General features: G+C 39.6%; 2 protein-coding genes across 3 annotated transcripts; both read left to right on the plus strand.

Annotated features, from left to right (window-relative positions):
• Positions 1 to 1,898: 1,898 nt before the first annotated feature.
• On the plus strand, positions 1,899 to 11,986 carry LOC146385478 (recombining binding protein suppressor of hairless-like). The gene is made up of 11 exons (XM_084931233.1): positions 1,899 to 2,134; positions 2,733 to 2,771; positions 2,895 to 2,990; positions 3,065 to 3,230; positions 3,906 to 4,080; positions 4,206 to 4,343; positions 4,434 to 4,546; positions 6,253 to 6,393; positions 8,614 to 8,769; positions 8,922 to 9,025; positions 9,116 to 11,986. The coding sequence occupies exons 1-11, from the start codon at positions 2,115 to 2,117 to the stop codon at positions 9,456 to 9,458; spliced, it is 1,491 nt and encodes a 496-aa protein (XP_084787359.1). The 5' UTR covers positions 1,899 to 2,114; the 3' UTR covers positions 9,459 to 11,986.
• Positions 11,987 to 12,102: 116 nt separating this feature from the next.
• On the plus strand, positions 12,103 to 23,256 carry LOC146385479 (stromal interaction molecule 2-like). 2 transcript variants are annotated; one of them, XM_084931232.1, is made up of 12 exons: positions 12,103 to 13,061; positions 15,751 to 15,881; positions 16,720 to 16,831; positions 16,912 to 17,023; positions 17,337 to 17,452; positions 18,306 to 18,483; positions 18,595 to 18,772; positions 18,907 to 19,068; positions 19,158 to 19,258; positions 19,352 to 19,605; positions 20,391 to 20,580; positions 20,737 to 23,256. In XM_084931232.1, exons 1-12 carry the CDS (start codon positions 12,941 to 12,943, stop codon positions 22,199 to 22,201), a joined length of 3,120 nt encoding a protein of 1,039 aa, XP_084787358.1. In that variant the 5' UTR covers positions 12,103 to 12,940; the 3' UTR covers positions 22,202 to 23,256. The 2 variants fall into 2 exon arrangements, with proteins under 2 accessions (XP_084787358.1, XP_084787357.1); XM_084931231.1 differs by having other exon boundaries at positions 12,103 to 13,034.
• The last annotated feature ends 636 nt before the right edge of the window (positions 23,257 to 23,892 follow it).

Here is a 23,892-nt window from a genome sequence, read left to right on the forward strand (position 1 = left end):
AGGAGGAGGTGAAATTTCTCTCAGGTGGTCATTTTTACCCCTCACTGTAAAAGGCTGATGTCATTGGGCAAGCAGGCAGGTGATGTGGACACCCAAGTTTCTGAATGCAACAACTCAATAACCAGGTGAACGTAGGACTTTTAAACAGATTAAATCTTGGATAGGTTTGAATCCCAGTGACATTGACCTCAAATTCAGAGGTCATCTTTTTTGAAAATCATTTGGGATTTTCAAATTTATACCACATGTGCATCTAATAGGAGGATGAGGGTGCCAGTATTTGTTTTAATACCTGATTATCTTTATTTCAATAGTGGCAAAAAGTCAAGTAATTGGTACAATGATGTATTTATTTGAAGTGTGCCCTCTTTCTAAGAGAAGAAGTAGACCCAAACAAGGGCAGTAACAGTGTAACGGAGCCAACAGATGTTGTCATTGAATGGGTTCAGCACTGAGGCCTGTGTGGTTGTCTTGATCTATGAAACACATAGATAATAAATTGGACTGGGTTAAAACACCACTGCACTCTACAGAAAGCGCCAGCGTCTTCTCTATTTTCTTAGGCGGCTGAGGTCTTTCAGTATCTGTCAGGACAATGCTCGGGATTTTCTGTGAGTCTGTTGTGGCCAGTGCCATCCTCTATGCTGTTGCATATTGGGGCAGCAGGTTGAGGGTCGCAGATGCTAACAGACTCAATAAACTGATCCACAAGGCCAGTAATGTTTCCATGGTGGAGCTGTATTCCCTTAAGGTGGTGTCAGAGAGGCGGATGTTGTCCAAGATAAGGACAACATCATGATGACCTCCCACCCAGGCCATGATGTGCTGGGCAGTCACAAGAGCACGTTCAGTGAGAGACTGGGACTACCCCAATGCACCACTGCACGACAAATCATTCCTCCCTGTACAACCTGCACAGTACACACTGCAATAGTTACAACCTTTTACATATCCTCTACATTGAAAATAACACGGTTTTACAATTTCGAGTAAAATGTCAGTCATCTATATTTTATCTGTGTAATATTCTGGATATTTATTATTGAGCTCTTTGTATATATTACAGCTATTTCTTATATTTCGTAACTTTGTAATATATTGCATTATTTAATTTAGTTCAGTCTGTTACTGTTCTTGTTGTCTTGGAGCAACACTAACCACATCATTTCCTTAGGGGTTAATACAGTATCCTGATGCTCAAATGCATTTGCTCTCCTTTTTCCACATCCACCACTGATCTCCCACATGTGAACTCATCTTTTGTAATGATGCGCTGCCAATCTACTAAAATCTATATTATTCTATTAATGATCCTGCATTAAGATGTAACTGAGGAAGAGCTACTCTTCTGTTTTTCCTGACACTTTACACAGTGTGCCTGAGAATCATAATTTAAATGTGGTGATGTATCCCATATATCTAAATCCAGCTGCCTTACTCGCTATTACAACACAAGCCGTTTAAGCAATCTTTGACCCTCCTTCTAGACTACGTTATTGTAGATATTCCCTCTTGGCCTCTTTTACTTGTAACAGGCTCTGTGGAAGCATCTGCATTCACTGTGATTCTCCACTCTTCCCATTTAAGGTCTGTGCTTTAATCTTCCACTCTCCCATATATTTCCAGTGCTGTAGTTCATATAACACATATCTATCCCGCGGCCGTGTTTCTAGCTCCTCAGCACAGAAAGGTGCAGCCTGCTTCGTTGCTCAATAAGCGTGGGAATCGAGTTACAGCGCGCGCGCCCTGTGGGAAAAAAAACAGCGAGTTGTGAAGGCGCTAGATCTCGCGATAAAACTACCCTTCCTTTATGCGTGTGTATTGTGAGAGTTTTTCCGTTCTCGCGCGACGTTGCAACTTTCCCACGCCTGTTGTTGTGGCGTCTGCCCTCTGCCCGTCGCCCCTCCCTCGCCCTCTTCTCACCCCCTTTTGCCCCGTCACTCTCCCCTCCCTCTCTTCCCTCCCTCTTTCTTTCCCTTCTTTTCCTTCCAGTCTGCTTCTTCTTCTGTTGTGCCGTTGGCTTTGGTCAGGGAACTGGGGGAGGGATCTCGCGATTGTTGGGACTTTTTTTTTTTTTTAATTTTTTTTTCCGGGGGGGGAGAGTTATTCGGAAGATGGCGCCCGTTGTAACGGGGTAAGTGCAGAAATTTAAAGCTGTATGTTTTCAAAACCTGACTGTTTTTATTTGGGGAAGATATTGGCAGTTGGTACTACTTTTTTGGTGGGGGAGCGATGTTTTTCGGTGTTGTTAGTAGGCATATCACACATAATAGTACTACCTTGTGGCTCGGTGCGGGCTCAGTTGTGCAAAACTATTCTTCGAAGTATCGCCTGCTTTCTATACAGTTTATTGAACTGCCCTATCAAGAAAGTTTCAAACAATTTCAGAAACTTTTTTTTGCCAGTTTAAGTTTTTTATTTTGGCTTAATATCTTTTAAGAGTTGACTACATCAGCATAACACCCTCAGAGAAAACTGCAACTTTGTCAGATACTGAAGAAAGAAATAAAATTTGTCTTAGCTAATTAAAACAAACGATTCCCGATTTCTTTCTTCAGCGTTTTGCCTAATTTTCTTCTAATCCAAAAAACGTTTAAAGAAAATCACATCGCCTCTGTTAAATCTGTTTTCTTACATACTCTCCCTCAAGCTTATTTTATGTTTCTGCTGCACTAACCCCAGCACTAAAACCACGTGTCAAAGACTTTTCCCCTGATGTTTTTGTTTTGCAGGAAGTTTGGTGAGCGACCTCAGCCACAGCGATTAACAAGGTGGAGTGTGAGAAACACAGCCAGCTGTTCCCCGTGCAATCTTAGACTTTATAATCTAGGGGAAAAATGATCATGTCATTAAAAAGTGCTCTAAAAGGTTTAATGCGTTTCTCCACATTGCAGGGAAGCCATGAGGAACTACTTGAAGGACAAAGATGATCAAACGGTGCTCATTCTACACGCAAAAGTCGCACAAAAGTCATATGGCAATGAAAAAAGGTTTGTGTGGCACTGCTAAGTTTCATTGTGTTTAAAGAAAAATGTCTCACTTTACTTCTTCTTGTGCCACTTAGGTTTTTCTGTCCTCCACCGTGTGTGTATCTGATGGGCACCGGATGGCAAAAGAAGTTGGAAAAAATGGAGAAGGAGGGCTGTACTGAGCAGGAGGCCCAGCCTTGTGCCTTCATTGGAATTGGCAACAGTGAGCAGGAGATGCAGCAGCTCAATCTGGAGGGCAAGGTGGGTAGTTATAATGGCACTACAGATGCAGTGATTTAGAGGCCAAACATCAGTGTCAGATAGTTGCCTTGTTGACTGCTATCAGGAGTTTGCTTTTTCTGAGATAAGATGACTTCCATCGATGGCAGTGCCTGATGTTTGTCTGCTGTCTTATTAATTTTCCTGTGTGGGATCCAGTTACAATTTGTATGATTAAATTTGTGTTCAGTTTGTGATAAGAGGTTGACAGATGTTAAAATGGTTCTTTTAAGTGAAGATTTATTGTCTCCCTGACAACACTCTTCACGTTGGATCTTTAAGATAGAGAAGAAAGAGATGTTATCTCTTTAGGTCAGCTTTTGATTATTTTCTCAGCCGATGAATAAGCAGATTGCTTGCCTTTTCTCAGTGCTCCATAAGTGCTATGCTAAGCAAAGTAACAGAAGTAACCACAGGGGTCAGATATACAGATGCTTTGCTGTGCAATTTCCCCTGTTTGCTGCTGCAGAAACCATAAAAAAACAAAAACCAACCTTATTAACCATGTTCACGCTGTAGCTGATATTATTGCACATCGGCATGTTTTCGCATTGCACAGATGCTGCTAATGAGCCTGTTCTCCAGTAGGAGATATGAGAGAAGCAAAAAGCAAAGCAAAAATAAAAATCCCCTAACCTTTGTCTTCTCCCCGGGTAGCACTTCTGCACAGCTAAGACGCTGTATATCAGTGACTCAGATAAAAGGAAGCACTTCATGCTATCTGTAAAGATGTTGTATGGAAACAGCGCCAACATTGGAGTCTTCTTCAGCAAGAGGATCAAGGTCATCTCCAAGCCCTCCAAGAAGAAACAGTCCTTGAAAAATGCTGATTGTGAGTTGCTGGACACACATAAATCGAAGAGTGCTGAATGGTTTCACAACAGCTTGATGTTTAAGTTGGATTTGAAAATGATTTTCTTTTTCCAGTTTCACTTTCTGTTTTTTATTCCCCTCCAGTATGTATAGCATCTGGGACAAAGGTGGCCTTGTTTAACCGCCTGCGTTCCCAGACAGTCAGTACCAGGTATCTCCATGTGGAGGGGGGAAACTTTCATGCCAGCTCTCAACAGTGGGGTGCCTTCTACATTCACCTCTGTGAGCTACACTTTTTTCTTTTATATCATGTAAGATTTTAAATAAGAGACATTTAATCTTTTTTTTTAATTGTTATTTTCTTTTATTTAGTGGACGATGATGAGTCTGAAGGGGAGGAGTTTGCTGTAAGAGATGGCTATATTCACTATGGTCAGACAGTCAAATTGGTTTGTTCTGTGACTGGCATGGCCCTGCCAAGACTGGTATGTGGCACTTTTTTATTTCTGTTGTCTGTTTGTGAGAAAATGAGCTGCTTGTAGTAGCGTCCAGGTGTCACTGTATCATGCAAATGAGTGATTTCTATAAAAGAAAACACACAAAAAAGGGTATTCCCTGTAGCCTTGCTATAAATTACAAAATTAAATATAGAATCCAAAACTGTAAACAAATTTAATTTCGCTGAACAGCTGGCCAAATTCACATCAGAGTCTGTTGACTCACCCGTAGAGCAAGCCTCAAGTGGCCAGTCAAGGAACTGCATTTCTATATTGGCAGAATAACAGTGGGGATTTGAGATTGATTGGCTTGGGGGGGAAAGAGAGCAAGGACCAGAGAGGTGATGATAAAATGAAGAATGATGCAAGTTTGACAGCATGGGAAAGCAGAACTGACAAAGAGATTAATAATAGCAGTAAAAGCCCACACAGTCTAAATCAAGGTTTCCTAATATAGTCTGACATTCATGTGTGTGGATGATTTGAAGTATGCAATGTTTCCAAATGTCTTTGTGATCCTTTATACACGTGACCAGTAGGGCTGGGTATCGTCACTGATTTCTAGAATCGATTTGATTCCGATTCGCAAGGTCCCGAATCGATTCGATTCGATTTAAATCTGGGAAATTTTGCCTCAGACAGTCAGAAATATTATAATTCAGATCAGTACAATTACATATTTTTGTATCTATAAAAAGGAAGCTGACACTCGCAAGACTTTATCAAAGGTGTGAGCATCACAGCAGATGCCTTTGTGTCAAAGTAGCTGAAGATAAAACACAGAAAAACATGAAGGTGATTTTCCTGGCCTGGGATTTTATAAAAATATTCTGTAGTACATCAAAAACGAAAGAAAACCATTAATCAACACATGAACATTACCTCTAAAGTTACAGCGGTTTTATTACAGACACATCTAAGCGTTTTGCATTTTGCATAATTTTAAAAAGTTTACATTTGTTCAGAAGCCTATTGAACAGCAGAAATGAGGCTTTATTTTCGGAAGTAAGTAAAAGGGAAAAAAACAGCGGCCGACAGCGCTGTAAACAACGGTAGACTTGTGCGTAACAAGCAAGCGAATAATGCAGAAAACAGATTTTTAGACGGGAAACTGTTCTTGAAGTACAGAGAGAAAGCGAGAGAGAGAGCTGTGCATGAAGTGTGGTGGAAGCAAAACAGCAAAAGTCAGAGGGAATTCATGACGATGTTTTTGTGAAGCGTAACTCTTTTGCTGCTGGTTCGGTCAATAATGCTTGGAGAGAGATAAAACTAACAGCTTTAGAATCAGCGCAAAAAGGGCGTAAATACAAAGCGCGGACCCGCCGAAACATCGGTATCAGCGAGCTGTCGGCTTTCAGCCCCGACCGTGTCCGTGCCGTCGGGTGAGAAAGGCGACATCTCACTGATTCTGGTCCGTCGGCGGGTCCGCGCTTTGTGTTTACATCTTTGTGCAGAATCTGTGTACCTGCTCTCATTTACTGTTTTAGCTGTTTGGTGGTTCTTGAAATTTTGTGAGGTTTAACCTGAGATTCTGGCGTTTCGGGCAAAATAAATTAATATTAAAAAAATCGATTCAAGATTTTAATGAATCGATATCACGTTATCCAAGCCAGAATCGATTTTAATCGATAAATCGATTATCAAAACCCACCCCTAGTGACCAGTACTTACAATAAGTGTGTTATGATCCCCAGATCATTCGAAAAGTGGACAAGCAAGCAGCTTTAATGGATGCTGATGACCCGGTGTCCCAGCTTCACAAGTGTGCCTTTTACCTGAAAGATACAGACAGGATGTATCTCTGTCTATCACAGGAGAGGATCATCCAGTTCCAGGTGTGCAAAGTCTGACACACACAGACATGTATATATTCAATTATTTCAACTTTGTTTTTGTGAAATCAAGTTATATTAGATTTTTTGTGATGAGCAGGTATCAAAACAGTAATAAATTGCTGCTGTTGCTAAGGAGAGGAAATCTGCCAGTAGTGCCGTTTGGAGTATTTTCTTGTTGAAGGGTGACTATGGAATGACTCAAAATCCAGACTGATCCAGAATTAAACAGGTTTGAAGTATGTCTAAAGCAGAAGTAAACATATTTTTTGAGTTTGTATCACTAAAGAAAAATGCAATAACCACATGAATTATTCAGCTGGTAAATGCAGCTAGTAAATCTGAATTATTAAAAAAAAGAGAGAAGTGCACAAAATTAGGTCTTGATATTAAAATTAGGATTGGAAATCAAGAAGAAATAATCAGCATTCTGTGCTCTGAAATGTTTAAGGCATATCTGTAGTGCTGACTTGCAAGCTCTCATGTCAGCTCCACTGGAGTGTGCTGTGCTACTTACATTAACATAAAATCGCAATTTATACATAATAATTTTATTGATGTTCTTAAGGAACAGTTACTATGGGCTGAATTGCCAACTGCAGTCTGTATTCTGTGACTAGTAGTGCTGATGTCGATGGGTCAGGATGATTCATTCCTCAGAGAAAGTTAGTCATGTGTCCTAGCCTATTTCAATAAATATAGTTTTCTGGTGTAAAATGATAACTGCAAAGGTTGATGTTGGTGTTGGTCATCAGGTCTTTGTCAGTGTGGATCTCCTTAAAATAAACCCCTTCTTTAGTTCTTCATTCTTGGGAAGTTTAAAAAAGTAGGCTGAACTATTTTGCAAATTCTGCAATCCAAGGAAGAGCAGCTGCAGTAAAGGTTTTGAAAGCTGAAGGTGTAGCAACTTCAGATACAGGAAGACTACTGATACTTATCCCCTGTAGCATTTATAAGTCTTAGGTTTGGGGCAGGATTCATGCTAAGGCTTGGTGAGTATGTTGCTGCGATTCTGACTCTAAAAACTGATTAAATAATAGAAACAAGCGACTTGTTTTTGTTGTTATTATTATTTTTTATTTTTTTATTATTTCTAACAGTATAATGACTTAAGAAAACATATTTGGTTTTGCTTTTCACAGAATTTTTGGAGCATTTCACTACCTGTAAATATTTGGGTTGTGAAATGCAGCCAATAGAATAGTCAGTAAAATGTTTTATGAGCTGAGTAACATCTTTTTAGTACTTAAGAGAAAGTCCTAACTGTTTTACCAACTCCTCTCCAAGCCCTTTGGTTTTTTGGTAATGTCGCTACATAAAGCAGAGTTGTATCATACTGTACGAAGGCATCAGGAAAAGCACAACCTATGACCGCATTTTATAATGTAATGTTGAACTTACATTACCTTTTTGACCAGGACCGTGAATACCAAATGTTGTCAAACATTTTGACAAATGTTTTAATGACTGTGTGAATAATATTTAACTGCCACGTTTTCCTTCATATATTTTGTATATAGCAGGTAAAATGAGAACTGAACACGTCATCAGTTTTCAAAGTAAATATATTTCTAAAAGTGCTGTTGACATGATATTTTCACCAGATGTTGGTAACAACCCATCCAGTCTGACACATGCGGAGAAATCAAACCACAGATGACCTGCTGTGTGTTATATGTGGCATATGTGGCTGTTCCTACTTTTTTTTTTTTTTTTAATGTATCTATATACTACTGCAAAGAATCAGTATATAGTTCAGTTAAAAATATAGGTAATTATTACTGAAGGTTTTTTTTCTTTACAGATAAGAGTTTGACATTTTTATTTTCTTATCCAGAGAAATTGCAATTTAAAAATAAAAAAATATGTATGATTTTATTTGGCATGGGGCTACCTAAGAGTTTGTTATTAGAAACATTTTGGTTTTAGTGTTTTTTTGGTTTTGTTTTTCTTGCAAAGACAGATTTGGTCGTATAAATATAAACAGTGTTGGTGTGTTTGAAACAAACCAATAATTAGAAGAATCTGTTTGTCACAGATAAATATTAATAGAGCTGTTTTAGAGCAGTACTTACAGCAGTCATTTGTATGATTTGAGCACCAGTTTCTAGAGTTAAACAAAACAGTCCGAGCCTCTATCAGCCACCATGATGGTGCCTGGTTGGACATAACTGTACGGAATTAAAATTAATTGTGTTTCTTTTGTTTTGTTTTGTTTTTCAGGCTACACCGTGCTCCAAAGAGACCAACAAGGAGATGATTAATGATGGTGCTTCATGGACTATCATTAGTACTGACAAAGCAGAGTACACCTTTTATGAGGGCATGGGCCCCGTGCCCACACCAGTAACACCTGTCCCTGTGGTTGAAAGCCTGCAGGTACACATACAGCCTTTTCTGGTGAAGATATGCTCTAGTTACCAGCAAACACGAGTGACACTCTTGATACCCAAGTATACGTCTCTTTTGTTTTTATTCAACTATTATGAATCTTCTAAGACTTGATTGATTTTATGTTTGTCTCTGTCCAGTTAAATGGTGGAGGAGATGTTGCTATGTTGGAGCTGACAGGACAGAACTTCACCCCTAACCTCAGAGTTTGGTTTGGAGATGTGGAGGCAGACACCATGTACAGGTAAATATGTCTGTGAGTGTTAACTTTGTTCCCGTGTGTTTTCATTTCATTTTTTTTTTTAAGCCTTGTCCCATCCGCTTGCTTCCTTAGATGTGGGGAGAGCATCCTTTGCGTGGTGCCAGACATCTCTGCCTTTAGGGAGGGTTGGCGCTGGGTGAGACAGCCAGTTCAGGTCCCTGTCACGCTGGTTCGCAGTGATGGAATCATCTACGCCACTGCCTTGACCTTCACGTATACCCCCGAACCAGGGCCAAGACCTCACTGCAGTGCTGCTGGAGCTATTCTGCGGTCACACAGCACCTCTTCATCATCACCCGCATCTTCATCTTCACCTTCATCTTTGATGGGTGGGCTCGGGGATGGCCACGGAGCCTACAGCAGTAGTGACTCTGGCATGTCGTCTGGGACTTCAGCTATGTCGGTGCTGTCATAGTTAAACGTGTTTTGTGATTGTGCTCTCAGTGACTGAGTGAGAAAATGTGAGCATGTTCCCCAAAGAGGCTCATGGACCTGTGAAGAATTGCACAGAAGCTAAGAAGTTCTTTGTTAGAGGAACTGTGAAACTATGAGGAGGAAAAAAAGACAACTTCAGAAGCAAGAGTTGTGATTTCTGACTGTACTGTATCACCCTCTTGTGGATTGTTGTGGATATATCATAAGCTCCACTCAGAGTAACGTGATATCCATGCTCTTCATCTAAAAGAAGGTGAACTATCTAACTCCCATAGCAACATCATTTGTAAAATAACCTTTTTGTTTTGTTTTTATATACTTGGCAGGTTTGGAAGCTACTTTAACTGCTTTCTTACTACCAGCATTATGTTTGCAGATGAACACAAACTTGTAATTGCATTGAGCAAGGGAAAATTTGTAAGAATAACATAGTTTTATGGACCAAGGAATATTATTATATTATTTTATTCATATTGTATTTTATAAGTTTTTTCTGAGGTACATTTTTGTATGATACACTGCATAGTAAGATCAGTTTGTTACCAAGATAGTTTTTCATATTGTTGCCTCCCATTCCTGTTTTCTCTCAGTTGAGTCAAGATGAAAATTGCTTTTCATGTGTGTAATAGTCAGACAACAGCTTCTCACCTTTTTCTTTTTTTTTTTAAAGCTTACTTGCTGTCGTTAACAGTTCAGTGTGTTGCAATGAAAAAGAGTCAGTCAGTCTTTGGAAGCACTTTAGAAAATGAAGATATCTCTATGTCTGCTTGCAGTTATTGGCTTGGCTGTTTTATGTTTTCCAGGCCACTGAACAGTTTTGGTTTCTTTTTTATATCAAAGATGAAATTTTTAATGAATGTAGAGAGTGTGTGTGTGTGTGTGTGTGTGTGAGAGAGAGAGAGAGAGGGAGAGAGAGAGAGAGAGGGAGAGGCCTGTAATACACTGTCAGAGTGTTCTCAAATCTAAACAAGCAGTTCCTCCTGTTACCATAGCAATGCATACAGCAGCAGTCATTTTTTTCTCCCACATATAAGTGAAGCCTTTTATAAAAAGTGTCTTATCTCTTGCATATTTTCAGAGAAAGTCAAGAAGCAAAGGAGGAATGTCAAAAATGTCTTGCTTTCTTGAAGAGCTGATCTTTAGTTTGAGCTGAGATTTAAAGGGTTTTAAAGTGAGCTCATGTACTGGGGGAAATAAATACTATCTCTTCCCAGTAAACCAATTTATCATTAGTGTCATACTGCTGCTGACCTTTTGTTGAATTTAGTTTTTTTCAAACAATGCCTGAACAAAAGTTCAGCAGAGCTAATAGTCATCTTTGGCTGCCCTTTGGGTCATTAAGTGATGAGGTACAGGATAAAAGTTTGAACAATCATACCAAGGTGGTAACATCCTAGTCCTATGGGATCTGACTTGCTTAATTTTGTACAAGCTGACAAGATATTATTGCATTATGCTGTTATGCTGTATAAGTTGTAAATGCGTTTTCATGGCAATAATAACTAGTTTAGTACCAGTTATACCAAGAATAAGAGATAAGAGTGAGACGATGAAGAGAAGGGTATGGGTAGGAGAAGAATTCCCAGTGTGAATTATTTGTTTCAAGCCCTGCGTGAACAGTCTTGAGTCAAACCTTCCTGAGACTGTTCTATGTGGGCTTTCCTTGTTCTGTCTGTATATGCATGATTCGTTTTTTACTTGGTGCTCTGTTTCAAAGACATGTTAGCTTAAATTGAATTATTACTTATTTCAAAATAGCTGTTGATGTGACAAAAGGTGCTTCTAGTAAAGGGTTAGACTGTAAAACAAAGTGTAAATGTCCCTTCTGTGACCATCCTCTAAGCATACAACAACTGGACCCATCCGGTATGTAAAATAGGTGAATCATCTCTTAATTTCTTCCTTTCTTTCTTTTTCTTTTCTTTTCTTTTTTTAAACACTAATGATGAAATCAGAAGCTCCAACTTTAATTGCCCCAAAAAACTGATGTATTTGATCCTTGTCTTGGTCTGCAGGAGCAGAGGTATTTAAAATATTTGGAAATATACCTACCTGATGAAATATTTAATTGTGAATTACTGCATCACCAAGTCACAATATCCTGACTCAATTTTCCTCCAGTGTCCATGTCTTGGTGAATTGATAATATCAGTGTCTGTGCATAATCTTGAATATGTATGCACTCTTTTCCTGTTTCTGTCTATCATGTAAACCAAACATGCTGTATACTCACTTCCTGCTGGGGCCTGCTTAGACACTATCCACTGAAGCATGCTACCCGGGATAGAGGTCAAATCTGTCTGACTTATTTTTAAACTGGGAGCCGTATTGCTGGAATGAAACCTGACACTTTGTTGCTGTTAATGTTTGTGTGTTTGGTGTGTATGCCTGTGTATCTGTGTGGTCTGCTTTAGTCCATCTCTCTTTATGCTTCTAGCAATGCTTTTACTTTAACAAGAGTGTGCATCTGAGCATTCCTGTAAGCATGTAATAAATGGCATAGCTACATATAGACATCATTAATGAACAGCTGTGCAAACATTGGCAAAACCCTTTCAAATAGCTCGAAGAATTCCAATCACAGATACGACTCCCTCACCCAGACAGTCAGGCGATGATATCAGGACAGCCAATCATTAGCTGATCTCAGGAAATACTTCCAATAGTGAGATCTATGGGATTTAATTGATCCTCATCCAAACATTAAGGGTTACACTCGACAGTGTACAGTGTATTATAGCGGTTGTCCCTACCTTAACGAAAAGGAAACTAACTCTGACCCCCGTTTGTATGGCTGGGAAATATGTTAGGAAAACTAATTAAGAGGCCCCCATGCTGCAAATGGAGTGAGGGGGTGGAGTTCTGAGGAGGAACATGACATCTCTGGGAAAGGGCTGCAGGGAGAGAGAGGCCAGGGAACCTTTTGTACGACTAGTTGGATTATGAAAATCAGAAAACAGATCAACCACCATTTAAACTGCTGTGCCTTTAAGTTGTAACTGGATTGTTTTTTTTAAAAAAAAATTGTATCTCACCCAGGACCATTTATTCTGATGATTATATCACACTGAATATGGTTTTATTATATCAGAATCAGATGTTTTGATGTTGTTTTTGTCTTTTTCCTGGAATATCATGCGCAAGTTTGAAAAACTTTGATTTATCCTTTTTGTGTTTGAATTACGCTTTGATTAAAACTTTTTTATATATCATTTTTACCCACCTAAACTTTACGTTTCAATCTGCACACCAGTGCCACTGCCAGATTTCTCCAGTGAACATCAGCAGCCTATCACATCTCCCTTCTGGATGTACCCATAATAGCAACGCAGATCGCTTAACACTTTTTCGCAGACTGTCGCTGGTGCCTCCGAAACGGGGGTTTGGTTATGTATACGTTCTTTATTCGTTTATTTTGAGAACTTTCTCAGCTTTGGACGACAACATTGCCATCCGTGTGAAATGTTCCCTCCGTCCCCGCTACTGCTCGTTTTCCCCGCTGCGCTCTTCTGGGCCGCACAAGTTGCCGGGGACCTCGAGGGTGTTACCATCCCCGGTGAGAGCGCAAGTTTCGACCCGGCGCGTATGTACTGAATGATGCATGGCGCCAACAAAAGAGAAAACACGAAAGAAAGTAAAGCATGACTAAGTATTTAAACTGGATCTTAAATCTGCACTATCACTGTTGATGTTGCGCCGATTATAGCGATGATAGTCGGCGATTTGACACTTAAACTTAAGGAAAGACTCATTTTTTAACATTTAACCTGAAAATTTAACCTTTATCATTTATTTGTTTGTTTATTTTAAAAGAAAACCATCAGGTTATCAGAGCATCTGTTAGTAGAATTCCGTTTTGGGGTGTTTGTGCAACCTGCACGTGCTGCCAAAAATATATTTAGGAAACAGGAACTTTTTGTTTGTTGTTTTTGTTTATCTGTTAAAAACAAACAAACACGTGCCCATTAATCGGGCACAAACTTGTTACAGGGGTTAATAATAGCGTTCTGACAATTTAATCTAAATATACATGTGCCACAATGTGCTCCACTCTCACAGGATTCCAGCAGCTTCCGCTCACCTGTGGAAAGTTTTTATGTGGAGGTCCTACAGGGACATCTTTAAACCCACACAATCCCCTGCGCACAAACTCACAGTTGTGTTTCCCATCGCTACAGAGGACATTTACGTCGTCCTACAGTTATTTCCTGGAGTCCTTTTCTACTCGTTGCTGCCCCAACCTTAACCCTGGCAGTAATTAATTAACTTTAATTGTTGTCCCTAAATATAAGTGATTCCTAACAGCACCACACATCAATTCTCACACAAAGTGAGCAGTAAAGGCACAAACACTGTTGTAGGTCCCTTTGTTTACACCACCTTGTGAGGCAGAAGAAGCTCCATCATCGAAGCAGCTTCTCGTTATTCTGGAATTCAACGAGGGATAAATATCTTTGCTTTTAAAAAATATGTCGTTACTGTAGATTCTCCTGCCTGTGGTGATGATAAGAAAAAAAAAACATATAGCCTGTAACTGTCATAGATTTCTGTTATGACAGCAGCAAGTGAAACATCGGGTTACCAAATGTTCTGCTATTCCATTTTAAATGAGTTTCCCCTCCTACTTATCACAAAAAGAGCACATTACTTGTGTTGAGTAAGAGATGCCTACATCATTCAAACAGTTAATAATCTGAAATCATTTTACTCCTACTTTCTGCTGTTCTTCCTTACTTGAGAAACCTTCTGAAAACACACCCTGTGTTTATGTATCTGTGTATGTTTTAAGATAATCTTGCACAGGAAAAAAACATATGGCTCATATGGTTGTAACTGTCTAAAAATGCAAAAATTCCCAGAGGATTTGCTTCATATGAAAAAACAAAACAAGAACCTTCAGAGATAAATGCCGATATTTTTGTAAGAAGATTAAGGGCAGGATGCAGCGAAATGGGAATCCTCTGTTTGTTTGTTTTTTCCATAGAAGTCTCTCTCCCTCTTGCTTTCTCCCCCCTCTCTCTCTTTACTCATGGATTATTTCTTCATTACATTTTTGGCACAGAGTGGTTAGCATCACTGGAGGTGGCTCAAGGTGGGCTCAGCTAGCAGACCTTTGACTCTCAGCCTCTTGCCCCTTGAAACACTCAGACTTGAGAGTCACTGAGACGAAAATGGGCTGTGACTCAGCAGACTGACAGATGACGGAAAGCTATGCGTCATCTTCTAATGCATCAGTGTACTTGTACTGAAGCCAGGAACTCACTGTACGATTTAAACCAAATTACAACGGTCAATTTGATTATAATGACTCCACTGAGTCATCATTATGATTCAATGAAATGTATTTCCTGCACATTTTCTCATAGTGTGTTGCTTCATGGAGTGAAGGCTTGATCCTAAAACCTTATTTGTTTGCTAAAATTTGTTAAAGCTGTTTTAAGCCCATTTAACTCTAATAAATTCATTCAGAAAACTGGAACTTTAGACTTTGGGTAGTTTCCTAATGTCATAAAAAAGTACTAAAAGTACCAAAAAAGAATTTGAGTACAGTATTTATGAGATTGTTTATATTAGAAACACCACATAACGACTAAATTCAATGATTCTTGACATTGAATGCAGCCAGTGACAAAACCACCTCCGCAGTCTGTTTAACTAATAAGTAGATTTTAAAGGGAAACTGTTAACTCTCAGCTAATGTATTGTACTGACTGGGCACTTGGTTTAATTTCCATTTTGTCTTCCATTTTATTCTAATTTATCTGGGTTGAAATGGTGTTGCTTTTACTTTCGTTTTATTTTAATAGGTTGATAGGATTGTATTTTAAGTATATTGTTAGGAAAAAAGGGATACATACACAAAACAAAGCAAACATTAAGAATGAAAAGGATGCAAGTAATGTACCTCTCCAGAATCAGACAGAGGACACTGAGATTTATTGTACTTTACTTCGGGACTCTTAACCATTTTTAAACAGAACAGTGTAATTCCCAGCGGATGAACATGCAATTTAGAATTGCTATTACATGGGATTTTTTTTTTTTTTGAGATATAGTGATAACTACCAAATGCACAAAGGAGACAGTAAAATATCCCAGGCTCTCCATGTTGATCTTGTGGACATTATAGATGATGCTATGTGAGCCAAAATAATGAAAAGCTCTTATAGATCAGCTTAAATAACGATGTAAAGTTGGCAAATTAAAGTTCTTTTGGAATAAACTGAGCAAAATAATGAGATGTATTATTATTGCCTTTCCCACCCATGCAGACCCCTGCGCCGTAGTGTCTCCACCATGCATGAGCGAGGCTGATCGCTTCAGCTTGGAGGCCCTTCGGAGCATCCATCAGATGATGGACGATGACCAAGATGGGGGGATTGAGGTGGAAGAGAGTGTGGAGGTAGACACCTTGCTCTTCATGAAATATGTAACCCATTTTCTTATTTTATTTATTTATTGAATTATTTTACTTAATCCCTGTGCTTGTATGTTTTTGCATGATTGATGCACACAGTGTTTAGCAGTGCAACAACAGGTGTCATCACTGCTGCTAGAGTCAAATGCTCCTTCAAGGATAGCAGTATAACTTTGCCTTTGGCTCAGTGACAAAAATTGGTTTGCACAAATAGAAAACCGTTACACTGGTGACCTTTGTAGTCATTCGTAACAGTAAGCAGTGTGTCATGACAATTTTTTTCCCCCTCAGATTTCTTTGAATGGTAAACTACCTCAACGTTAATATGCTGCTATACTGTTTGTAAGTGCGTCAGGTAATCAACCTAGACTTCTCTAATGCCTTTGCCTTCCAGAATGCAGCTCAGGGATACAGTATCCAGGGTCTCAGGTTGCAGTTACCATAGAGATGTCAGAGGAGGGGTCTGGGCTCATCAAAGTCCCAAAATTCCTCTAGCCATCATATGAAGCCTTCGTCTAGAGCCAAGCACACATTCCAAGACAGCACCAACACACACACGCAATCCCTGAAGTTTGCAACACACACTTATGGTTCTGCAACCATTCTAAATAAATGCAAACTAAAAACAACCGCTCCTTATTCCTAGATTGAAATCTAAGCACATGACTCACACCAGCACTCACTCTATTTATCCTGGACATAAAGTTCAAACAATATGATGTCCTTGTGACACTTATCTTCGCATTTTAGTGTTGTACCTCATAATAAAATTTTAAAAAGTCCTATTTTCACTCTGTTGTATTGTTTTTCTCCAATGTCGCAGTTCATTATTGAAGACATGAAGCAGCAGCAGACTAACAAACACAGCAACCTGCACAGAGAAGACCAGCACATCACAGTTGAGGAGCTCTGGAGAAGCTGGAAGTCATCCGAAGGTATCCGGGTGTAACAGAGTGTGTGTGTGTTTGTGTCCAGTATCATGTTTTATCTGAAACTTTATCTTGTTTTCTTTTAGTACATAATTGGACTCAGGATGACGTGCTCCGCTGGCTGAAGGATTTTGTTGAATTGCCACAGTATGAGAGAAATTTTAAAGAGTTTAAGGTCAATGGAAACACACTCCCCAGGTGAGAATAACTGAAGAGGGTGTACAGGCAATTCGCCACATAAACAAGTTGGTCTTCTAGAAACTATATTCTCAGATTAAGTTTTGAGGGAACCACATTCTCTCCCGTTTGTTTGATTCACAGTGATATCTGTAGTCAACATGTATCGCCATTGTTCTTCTGCTTTTGCTACTGTTAACTCTCTTCTGGCAACCATACATATGTTATACAAGGCAGGGCTCATCACCCTGGAAACCCTAAAAACACACATGTATGCATATTTTCGTAATCCCAAATAAGGCATTAAAATAAAAACCATAAAATCAATTTGTAGGATTGCAGCTAATGAGCCTTCATTCCTGAGTGGCCAGCTAAGAGTTCAGGACCAGAGAGACAAACAGAAGCTCACCATCAAAGCTCTGGATGTTGTTCTGTTCGGACCACCTACACGTAAGAAGAAATCCTCCCTTTATTCCCTCAGACAGTATCTTTGATGTCTTTGAAGCAGGAAAGATACATTCATGTCCTGTTGCCATTCTTTACATTGCATAACTACTTTTGTATGACTTTTCCTCTTAACCTTTAATCTAAAATCAGCATTAAATGATGGATCAGGCAGCAAAGTTGCTAAATCGGTTTACATTTAAGGCCTTTCGTTTCAACTTACTTAATGTTCATATCGTTATTTCAAAACACAGCTGCACATCTCTTAGCTGGTACTAGAAATTATGCCCACATCACATCAGTTTTAGCCAACCTACATTGGCTCCCTGTTGAATATCGCATCAATTTCAAAATTCTCTTGCTTACCTTTTAATTTACCTTAAATTTTAAACAATTTGGCTTCCAGCTATCTATGCGAACTCCTCCATTTGTCTATCCCTAATAAGGCACTTAGATCTTCCAATCAAATGGTCCTGACGCAACCGAGGTCTCGTCTGAAGTCCAGAGGTGATCAGGCCTTTGCTGTCGTAGCTCCCAGACTCTGGAATAACCTCCTTCCTTATATTCGTTCCTCAGAGTCCAATCTTTTAAATTACGTCTTATTATTATCACTTATTATTTTAGTCTGGCTTTTGATTCAAATTAGTATGCTATTTTGTGGCTAGTTATGTGTTTTTTTACCCATAGTGTTCATATTGTATCCTGCCCTCCTTTTAACTGTTTCTTTTATTCTGTCTTATGCTATTGCTCTGACCGAGTGTGAAGCACTTTGCTCAACTTTGTTGTATTACTATGTGCTATAGAAATACATTTTGATGTGATTATTATTTAAAGCGATCTGATGTCCATTCAATCATAGGGCCCCCTCATAACTACATGAAAGACCTGCTGCTCATTGTGTCAGTTGTGATGGGAGTCGGCGGCTGCTGGTTTGCCCAGGCTCAGAACAAAGCCAGCAAAGTCCACATATCCAAAATGATGAAAGATTTAGAAAGTCTCCAGAGGGCTGAACAGAGCCTCATAGAACTACAAGAACAGTAAGAACTGTGATTTTTTTCTTCTTCTCTCTGTCAGTCTCTTAGCTACTGTAAGTTACCGGATTGCCTTTGCTTTGTGTGATTGAACTAAACACGCTTTGATTTACTCAGACTGGAGCGAGCCCAGGAAGAAAAGCGTAATGTGGCAGAAGAAAAACAGAGCCTAGAGGAGAAGATGAGAGATGAGATCATGGGGGCACAGGAAGAGGCTCACCGTCTGCATGAGCTGAGGCAGGGAGCTGTTAGTGAGCTGAGCCGCCTCAGATATGCAGAGGAGGAGCTGGAACAGGTAGAAATGCTGCAGCGAGAGCAAGCAGCTTCACAAATGCAAGACACTCATCATCCTAGTTTGGCAGTCCTGAAGATTTTACCCTAAATTATTTTCTGCATACTGATGATTTTTAACATTTGCCACCTCTTCAGGTCCGTGGAGCGCTGAAGCAGGCCGAGAAGGACATGCAAGCCAGCTGGACTGTCACAGAGGTGCTTCAGCAGTGGCTGCAGCTGACACATGAGGTAGAGGTGCAGTACTACAATGTTAAAAAGCAGAGTGCAGAACTACAGCTTGCCACTGCCAAGGAGGAGGTAATGCATAGCAATATAAGAGTAATAATGTTTATAGTGACTATCCTTCATACGTAAGTGCCCAGACTCATATGTATGCTTTTTTCTAGGCAGAGAGGATTAAGAAGAAGAGAAGCTCTGTGCTGGGGACACTCCACGTGGCCCACAGCTCCTCTCTAGACCAAGTAGACCACAAGATTTTGGAGGCCAAGTGAGTCACAAAGTTACCTCTGTGCAGGTATTTGTTTCTGTCAATATAAAGATTCAACAAATTACATCACAAAGCTTTTTGAATCTCTTAAAGGAATGCCTTGTCTGAAGTAACAGCCTGCCTGCGGGAGCGTCTTCATCGCTGGCAACATATTGAGCTCCTCTGTGGCTTTCCCATCATCAGGAATCCGGGTTTAGCAAAACTCACTGCTCAACTCTACTCCGACTCAATTGCCCTGGGGTTGCCTAGAGTGTGCCAGTCATCTTGTTCGTGCCACAGCTCCATTCATGGCTCCATAGAGGATCTTTTAGATGAGCCTACCTCTCCTATTTTACCTCAGATACCAGGTAAGAAACAGGAAGGAGGAGCTTTTAAGGCTTTAGTTAAGTCCTTGTTATTGTCAGTGTCACACAGCGTTAGATTTGATTGGAATCTGGAACGTGATATGTGATTTGCACACTTCCAATCAATGCATTCAGAAGTATGCAAATAGGTGTTGAATTTAATATTTTGCATTAAGTTATATGGTTTGTATTGCCTGCAAATATGAGTTTAATGACAACCTGATATATGACAAAACTATCCTCTGTCTCAAAAAATATTCCAATATTAAATGGATCCCAGTTACAGCACATTTAAAACTTTTTAGAATGAAAGATAAATAACTCTAGTAACTGAATTTGTGATCAGAATCAAAGTACAATAGTGTATGCAGTGTTCAACCTCAAAACTCTGAAATATTTCCAAAGTGAAGGATTTGTTAAGTAGCTGATAAGTTTGTGTTTTGCTAAGAATACACAAACTCATTGACTGAAAAAGAAAAACAAGCACTCATAACAGGTGCTCAGATTCCTTCCTTAATAACGCTTCACAAATAACAGAAATACTAAAGAGGTAAAAGAAATTGTTAACTATATTGTTAATGGGTGTTATTAGTATACGTACACATATATGTATATACCATCCTTGTTCCTACATCACCAAACTTCTCTAACCGTACATTTACTGCAGCTTCACAGACAAAGTTTAATTAGTAGTGTTCTGGAATGAAAATTAGGGTACATATTAATTTCTGCTCTTACAGGATCTGCTCTGCATAGATTCTTCATTTTTAATAATTGTTTCTCACCAGTTGCAGTTGCACCACTTAAACGGTCTCCTCGGGCACGGGTATCCATACGTCGGTCACGCCGCTCCGGGATCATTCCTCAACCATCAGCCGCCATGATCTCCCCAGACCCTGACCTTCTTATCCCCATCCGAACTCCCTACTCTTCCTATGACGAGGAAGAGGAACATTTCCGAAAAACACTAAAAAAACAGTATGTCTGCCTGTTCCCAACTTTTAAAAATGCACTTGCTGTGCATTTTTAAACCACTTTCTTACCCTACCTTTATACCAGCCTTAGCTGTCCTTTGATTTGTTTTCCTTTCCTGTTTTCTTTGCTTATGCTTCTTTTCCTTTCTCTCACTAATAGAGATTCCCAAGAAAGGTTCTCAGATTCAGAGTATATGACTTCTCCTCCTCTCAGCAAACTGTTCCCTAGTTCTGCTGTTGACATCTCCTCTCGAAAGCTCTATCACGATGACACTGAGCTGCTTGCTGAGAGCCCTGTTACAAAAACTTTAACTAAAGAAGTAGAGGCTCTTGTTGAATCGCCAGCTCACAAAATATCAGTGGAAGACCTTGAAACTTCTGTTGATATTGCCTGTAGCAAGATGGTTAGAGACAAAACCTTGGATACTTCGTTGGAAACATCTTCTTTAAAAATGTCTGCAGAAGAGTCATGTATAGATTCAACATCAAGGAAGATGTCACGCAACAGGACTGGACTTTCCACTGATGTTGCGCTTAAAAAGGGAATTTCAAATGAGACAGATGCAGAGTTTTCACCCAGGAAAGTAGAGAAGGACACAGTGGGGGATTTGACAGAAGTTCCCTCAAAGAATACATTCAGAGAAAGAAGTGATTTGGGAATAGATGTGAGGAAGATGATATGGGATGAAGTAGAAGCATCAGCAGATCTAGCAAAAAGGAAGATATCAAAAGATATGATAGGCGCTTCAACTGACACTTCCTCAGGAAAGATGACAAGGGATGATCCTGAACATCTATTTGACTCCAGAAGGATTACTAGAGATTCAATGGGAGTTTCCCAAGACACAGGTTCCAGGAAACATGCGTTCCATAAAGGGGAAAATCAATTTGATTCCTCTGTGAGGGGATCAGCAAAAGACAAAATAGTTGAGACAACCAGAATACCAACAAGAAAAATATCTAGAGATGAGCTGGAGTATTATACAGATGTTGCTGCAATGAAGATACTGCCCAGAGAGAGACTCGAAGCACTTGTGGACACCTCATCCTCTACAGAGATGCAAGAGTTTTGTTTAGAGCCATCAACAAGTAAAGGTTTACTGAGAAATGAACTTGAAATATCTGCTGGTTCTCTCAGAAGGAGAATGCCAAGAATGCCGAGAGAGGATGCTGAAAGCACCATAGACACTCCTACTGGAAAAATCTCTTGGGATAGAGTTGATATCCCAAGGGAAATGCCTAAACAATTCATCTTGAGGGAAGAGTTATCAGAATCAAGTTCATTGGCAGCTCACAATGTGCAGCCTGATCTCATGTTAACTTCCCAGGTGCCATGGAAGTCTTCATCAGACTTTTTTACTGTTGGGCCGCTGAGCCAGCTTGTTTATGATGGAATCCTTGAAAAATCATGCAGCTCCATGTCTTCAGCAACAAACCTCTCTGCTGGCAGGCTGCGAGCAGAGATGGACCCACCTCTGCCAAAACCAAGGGTTGTCCTCCCTGCTCCCTCATTGCCTTCGGAGGCTGCAGATGACAGGAACAAGGAAAAGGAAAAGAGCAAGAAACCTTTAAAGCTCAAAAATCTCTTTAAAAAGAAAAATGAGTCGAGTCCAGAGAAGCTTTAAAGTGCTCTTCGGAAACTCTGGCAATTAGCTGATTTCCTTCTTTCTTTCTTTCTTTCTTTCTTTCTTTTGAACAATTTATAGAAACTGAGTTTCGAATTGTCTTTGATGACATTCAGTAGTCAAGGTTTTACAAACCTTTTAGCTCAAGGGGTTCAACTATAGTGTTGCATTAGTTGTTAAGGAACTGGAGTCATTATATTATTATACACGCTATCCCAATTTTAGGGGTAACCAAAAATAGGTAAGGGCTGTTTTTAATGCTTGGATGAAAGTCCTTTTTAGTTAATGACTTGCAATGAAATATAAAACACATGTATTTCACCAAATTTTACATTTAATCTTTTGAGATGCTCTGCCAAGCATTTACTGCAACCACCTTAGGTTTCTGTTTGTTTGTGGGTCTTTACATATATATATATATTAGGGGTGCAACGATACTCGTATCGATATTGAACCGTTCGATACAGTGCTTTCGGTTCGGTACGCATATGTATCGAACAATACAAAATTTTTAATTTATTTGATCAACTTTTCTTCTGACGATGCTGTCTGTGTTGAGAGCTCAGTGGATCTGCGCTCGACAGTGCAGCCTAGGCGGAGTAGTCGAACGCAGATCCACTGAGCGCAGCGCGCAAGCTAGCAAGACAGAAGCTAAGCCCGTTGCAACATGGCAAATTGAACCTCCCCCACCCTAATTCAGATCTGGCCAAAGGCCAGAACTATTTTGGTTTTCATGTGAAGCATGACCTTGAAGGTAAGCGCGTCATGGACAAAAGTAAAAGTGTTTGCGTGGGTTCCCTCCGGGTACTCCGGCTTCCTCCCACCATCCAAAGACATGCAGCTTGTGGGGATAGGTTAGACAGGTTAATTGGATAATCCAAATTGCCACTAGGTATGAATGTGCGAGTGAATGAGAGTGCGAATGGTTGTCTGTCCCTGTGTGTTGGCCCTGCGACAGACTGGCGACCTGTCCAGGGTGTACCCTGCCTCTCGCCCTATGACAGCTGGGATAGGCTCCAGCGCCCCCCGCGACCCTGAAAAAGATAAGCGGAAGTGAATGGATGGATATATATATATATATATATATATATATATATATATATATATACCAGAACTGTTTAAGCTCTTTTATATGTTTTCTGAAGCTGTATATCAGACATGTATCCAGTTACTTTTGACCATCTTGTTTATAGAATAGCTGTTATTCCTTAAAAGAAGACTCAAAGCCAACCCCATCTTCTTTTATCTAAACTCCTACAGAGTCAAAATGACAAAAAACAAACTAACTAGTAATTGGTTTTACTTTCTATACTAAGTCTTATAGACACATGGTTGATATAGTAGTTTAGATTTTTTTTATAGTTATCTGTGGTTGAGGATTAAATGTTTTAACAGATGCTGCTTTCCAGTATGACAGTGGCAATCTTAAATTCATTTTAAACATTAGAAACTCAATCAAAACTGTTTAATACAGTGCTAACGTTAACACATTCTTGTGCAAAAGAAACTGAGTTAAACTTTGTGATGTCCGAATTAAATTTACCTTCCTAAACTTATCCAAATTTACTAGTTAGAAATTTTTGGGAAATTTTCAGTACAGCTGCGTAATGCACATATCAACATTAAAGGACAATTTAAATGAACTGGAATAGAATTTTGTGTAGGGTTTAGGGGGTTAGGGTTAAACTCCA

The sequence above is a fragment of the Perissodus microlepis genome, chromosome 6 (genome assembly GCF_051167445.1).
Source record: "Perissodus microlepis isolate ML-2025 ecotype Zambia chromosome 6, ASM5116744v1, whole genome shotgun sequence".
Lineage (NCBI taxonomy): Eukaryota > Metazoa > Chordata > Actinopteri > Cichliformes > Cichlidae > Perissodus > Perissodus microlepis.

Coding starts and splice junctions, on each gene's coding strand:
- LOC146385479 (XM_084931232.1), top strand. CDS start 12,941: ATGTTCCCTCCGTCCCCGCTACTGCTCGTTTTCCCCGCTGCGCTCTTC. Junction 16,832..16,911: donor AAGCTGGAAGTCATCCGAAG/GTATCCGGGTGT, acceptor GTTTTCTTTTAG/TACATAATTGGACTCAGGAT. Junction 17,024..17,336: donor AATGGAAACACACTCCCCAG/GTGAGAATAACT, acceptor ATCAATTTGTAG/GATTGCAGCTAATGAGCCTT.
- LOC146385478 (XM_084931233.1), top strand. CDS start 2,115: ATGGCGCCCGTTGTAACGGG. Junction 4,344..4,433: donor TGCCTTCTACATTCACCTCT/GTGAGCTACACT, acceptor TCTTTTATTTAG/TGGACGATGATGAGTCTGAA. Junction 4,547..6,252: donor GCATGGCCCTGCCAAGACTG/GTATGTGGCACT, acceptor TATGATCCCCAG/ATCATTCGAAAAGTGGACAA.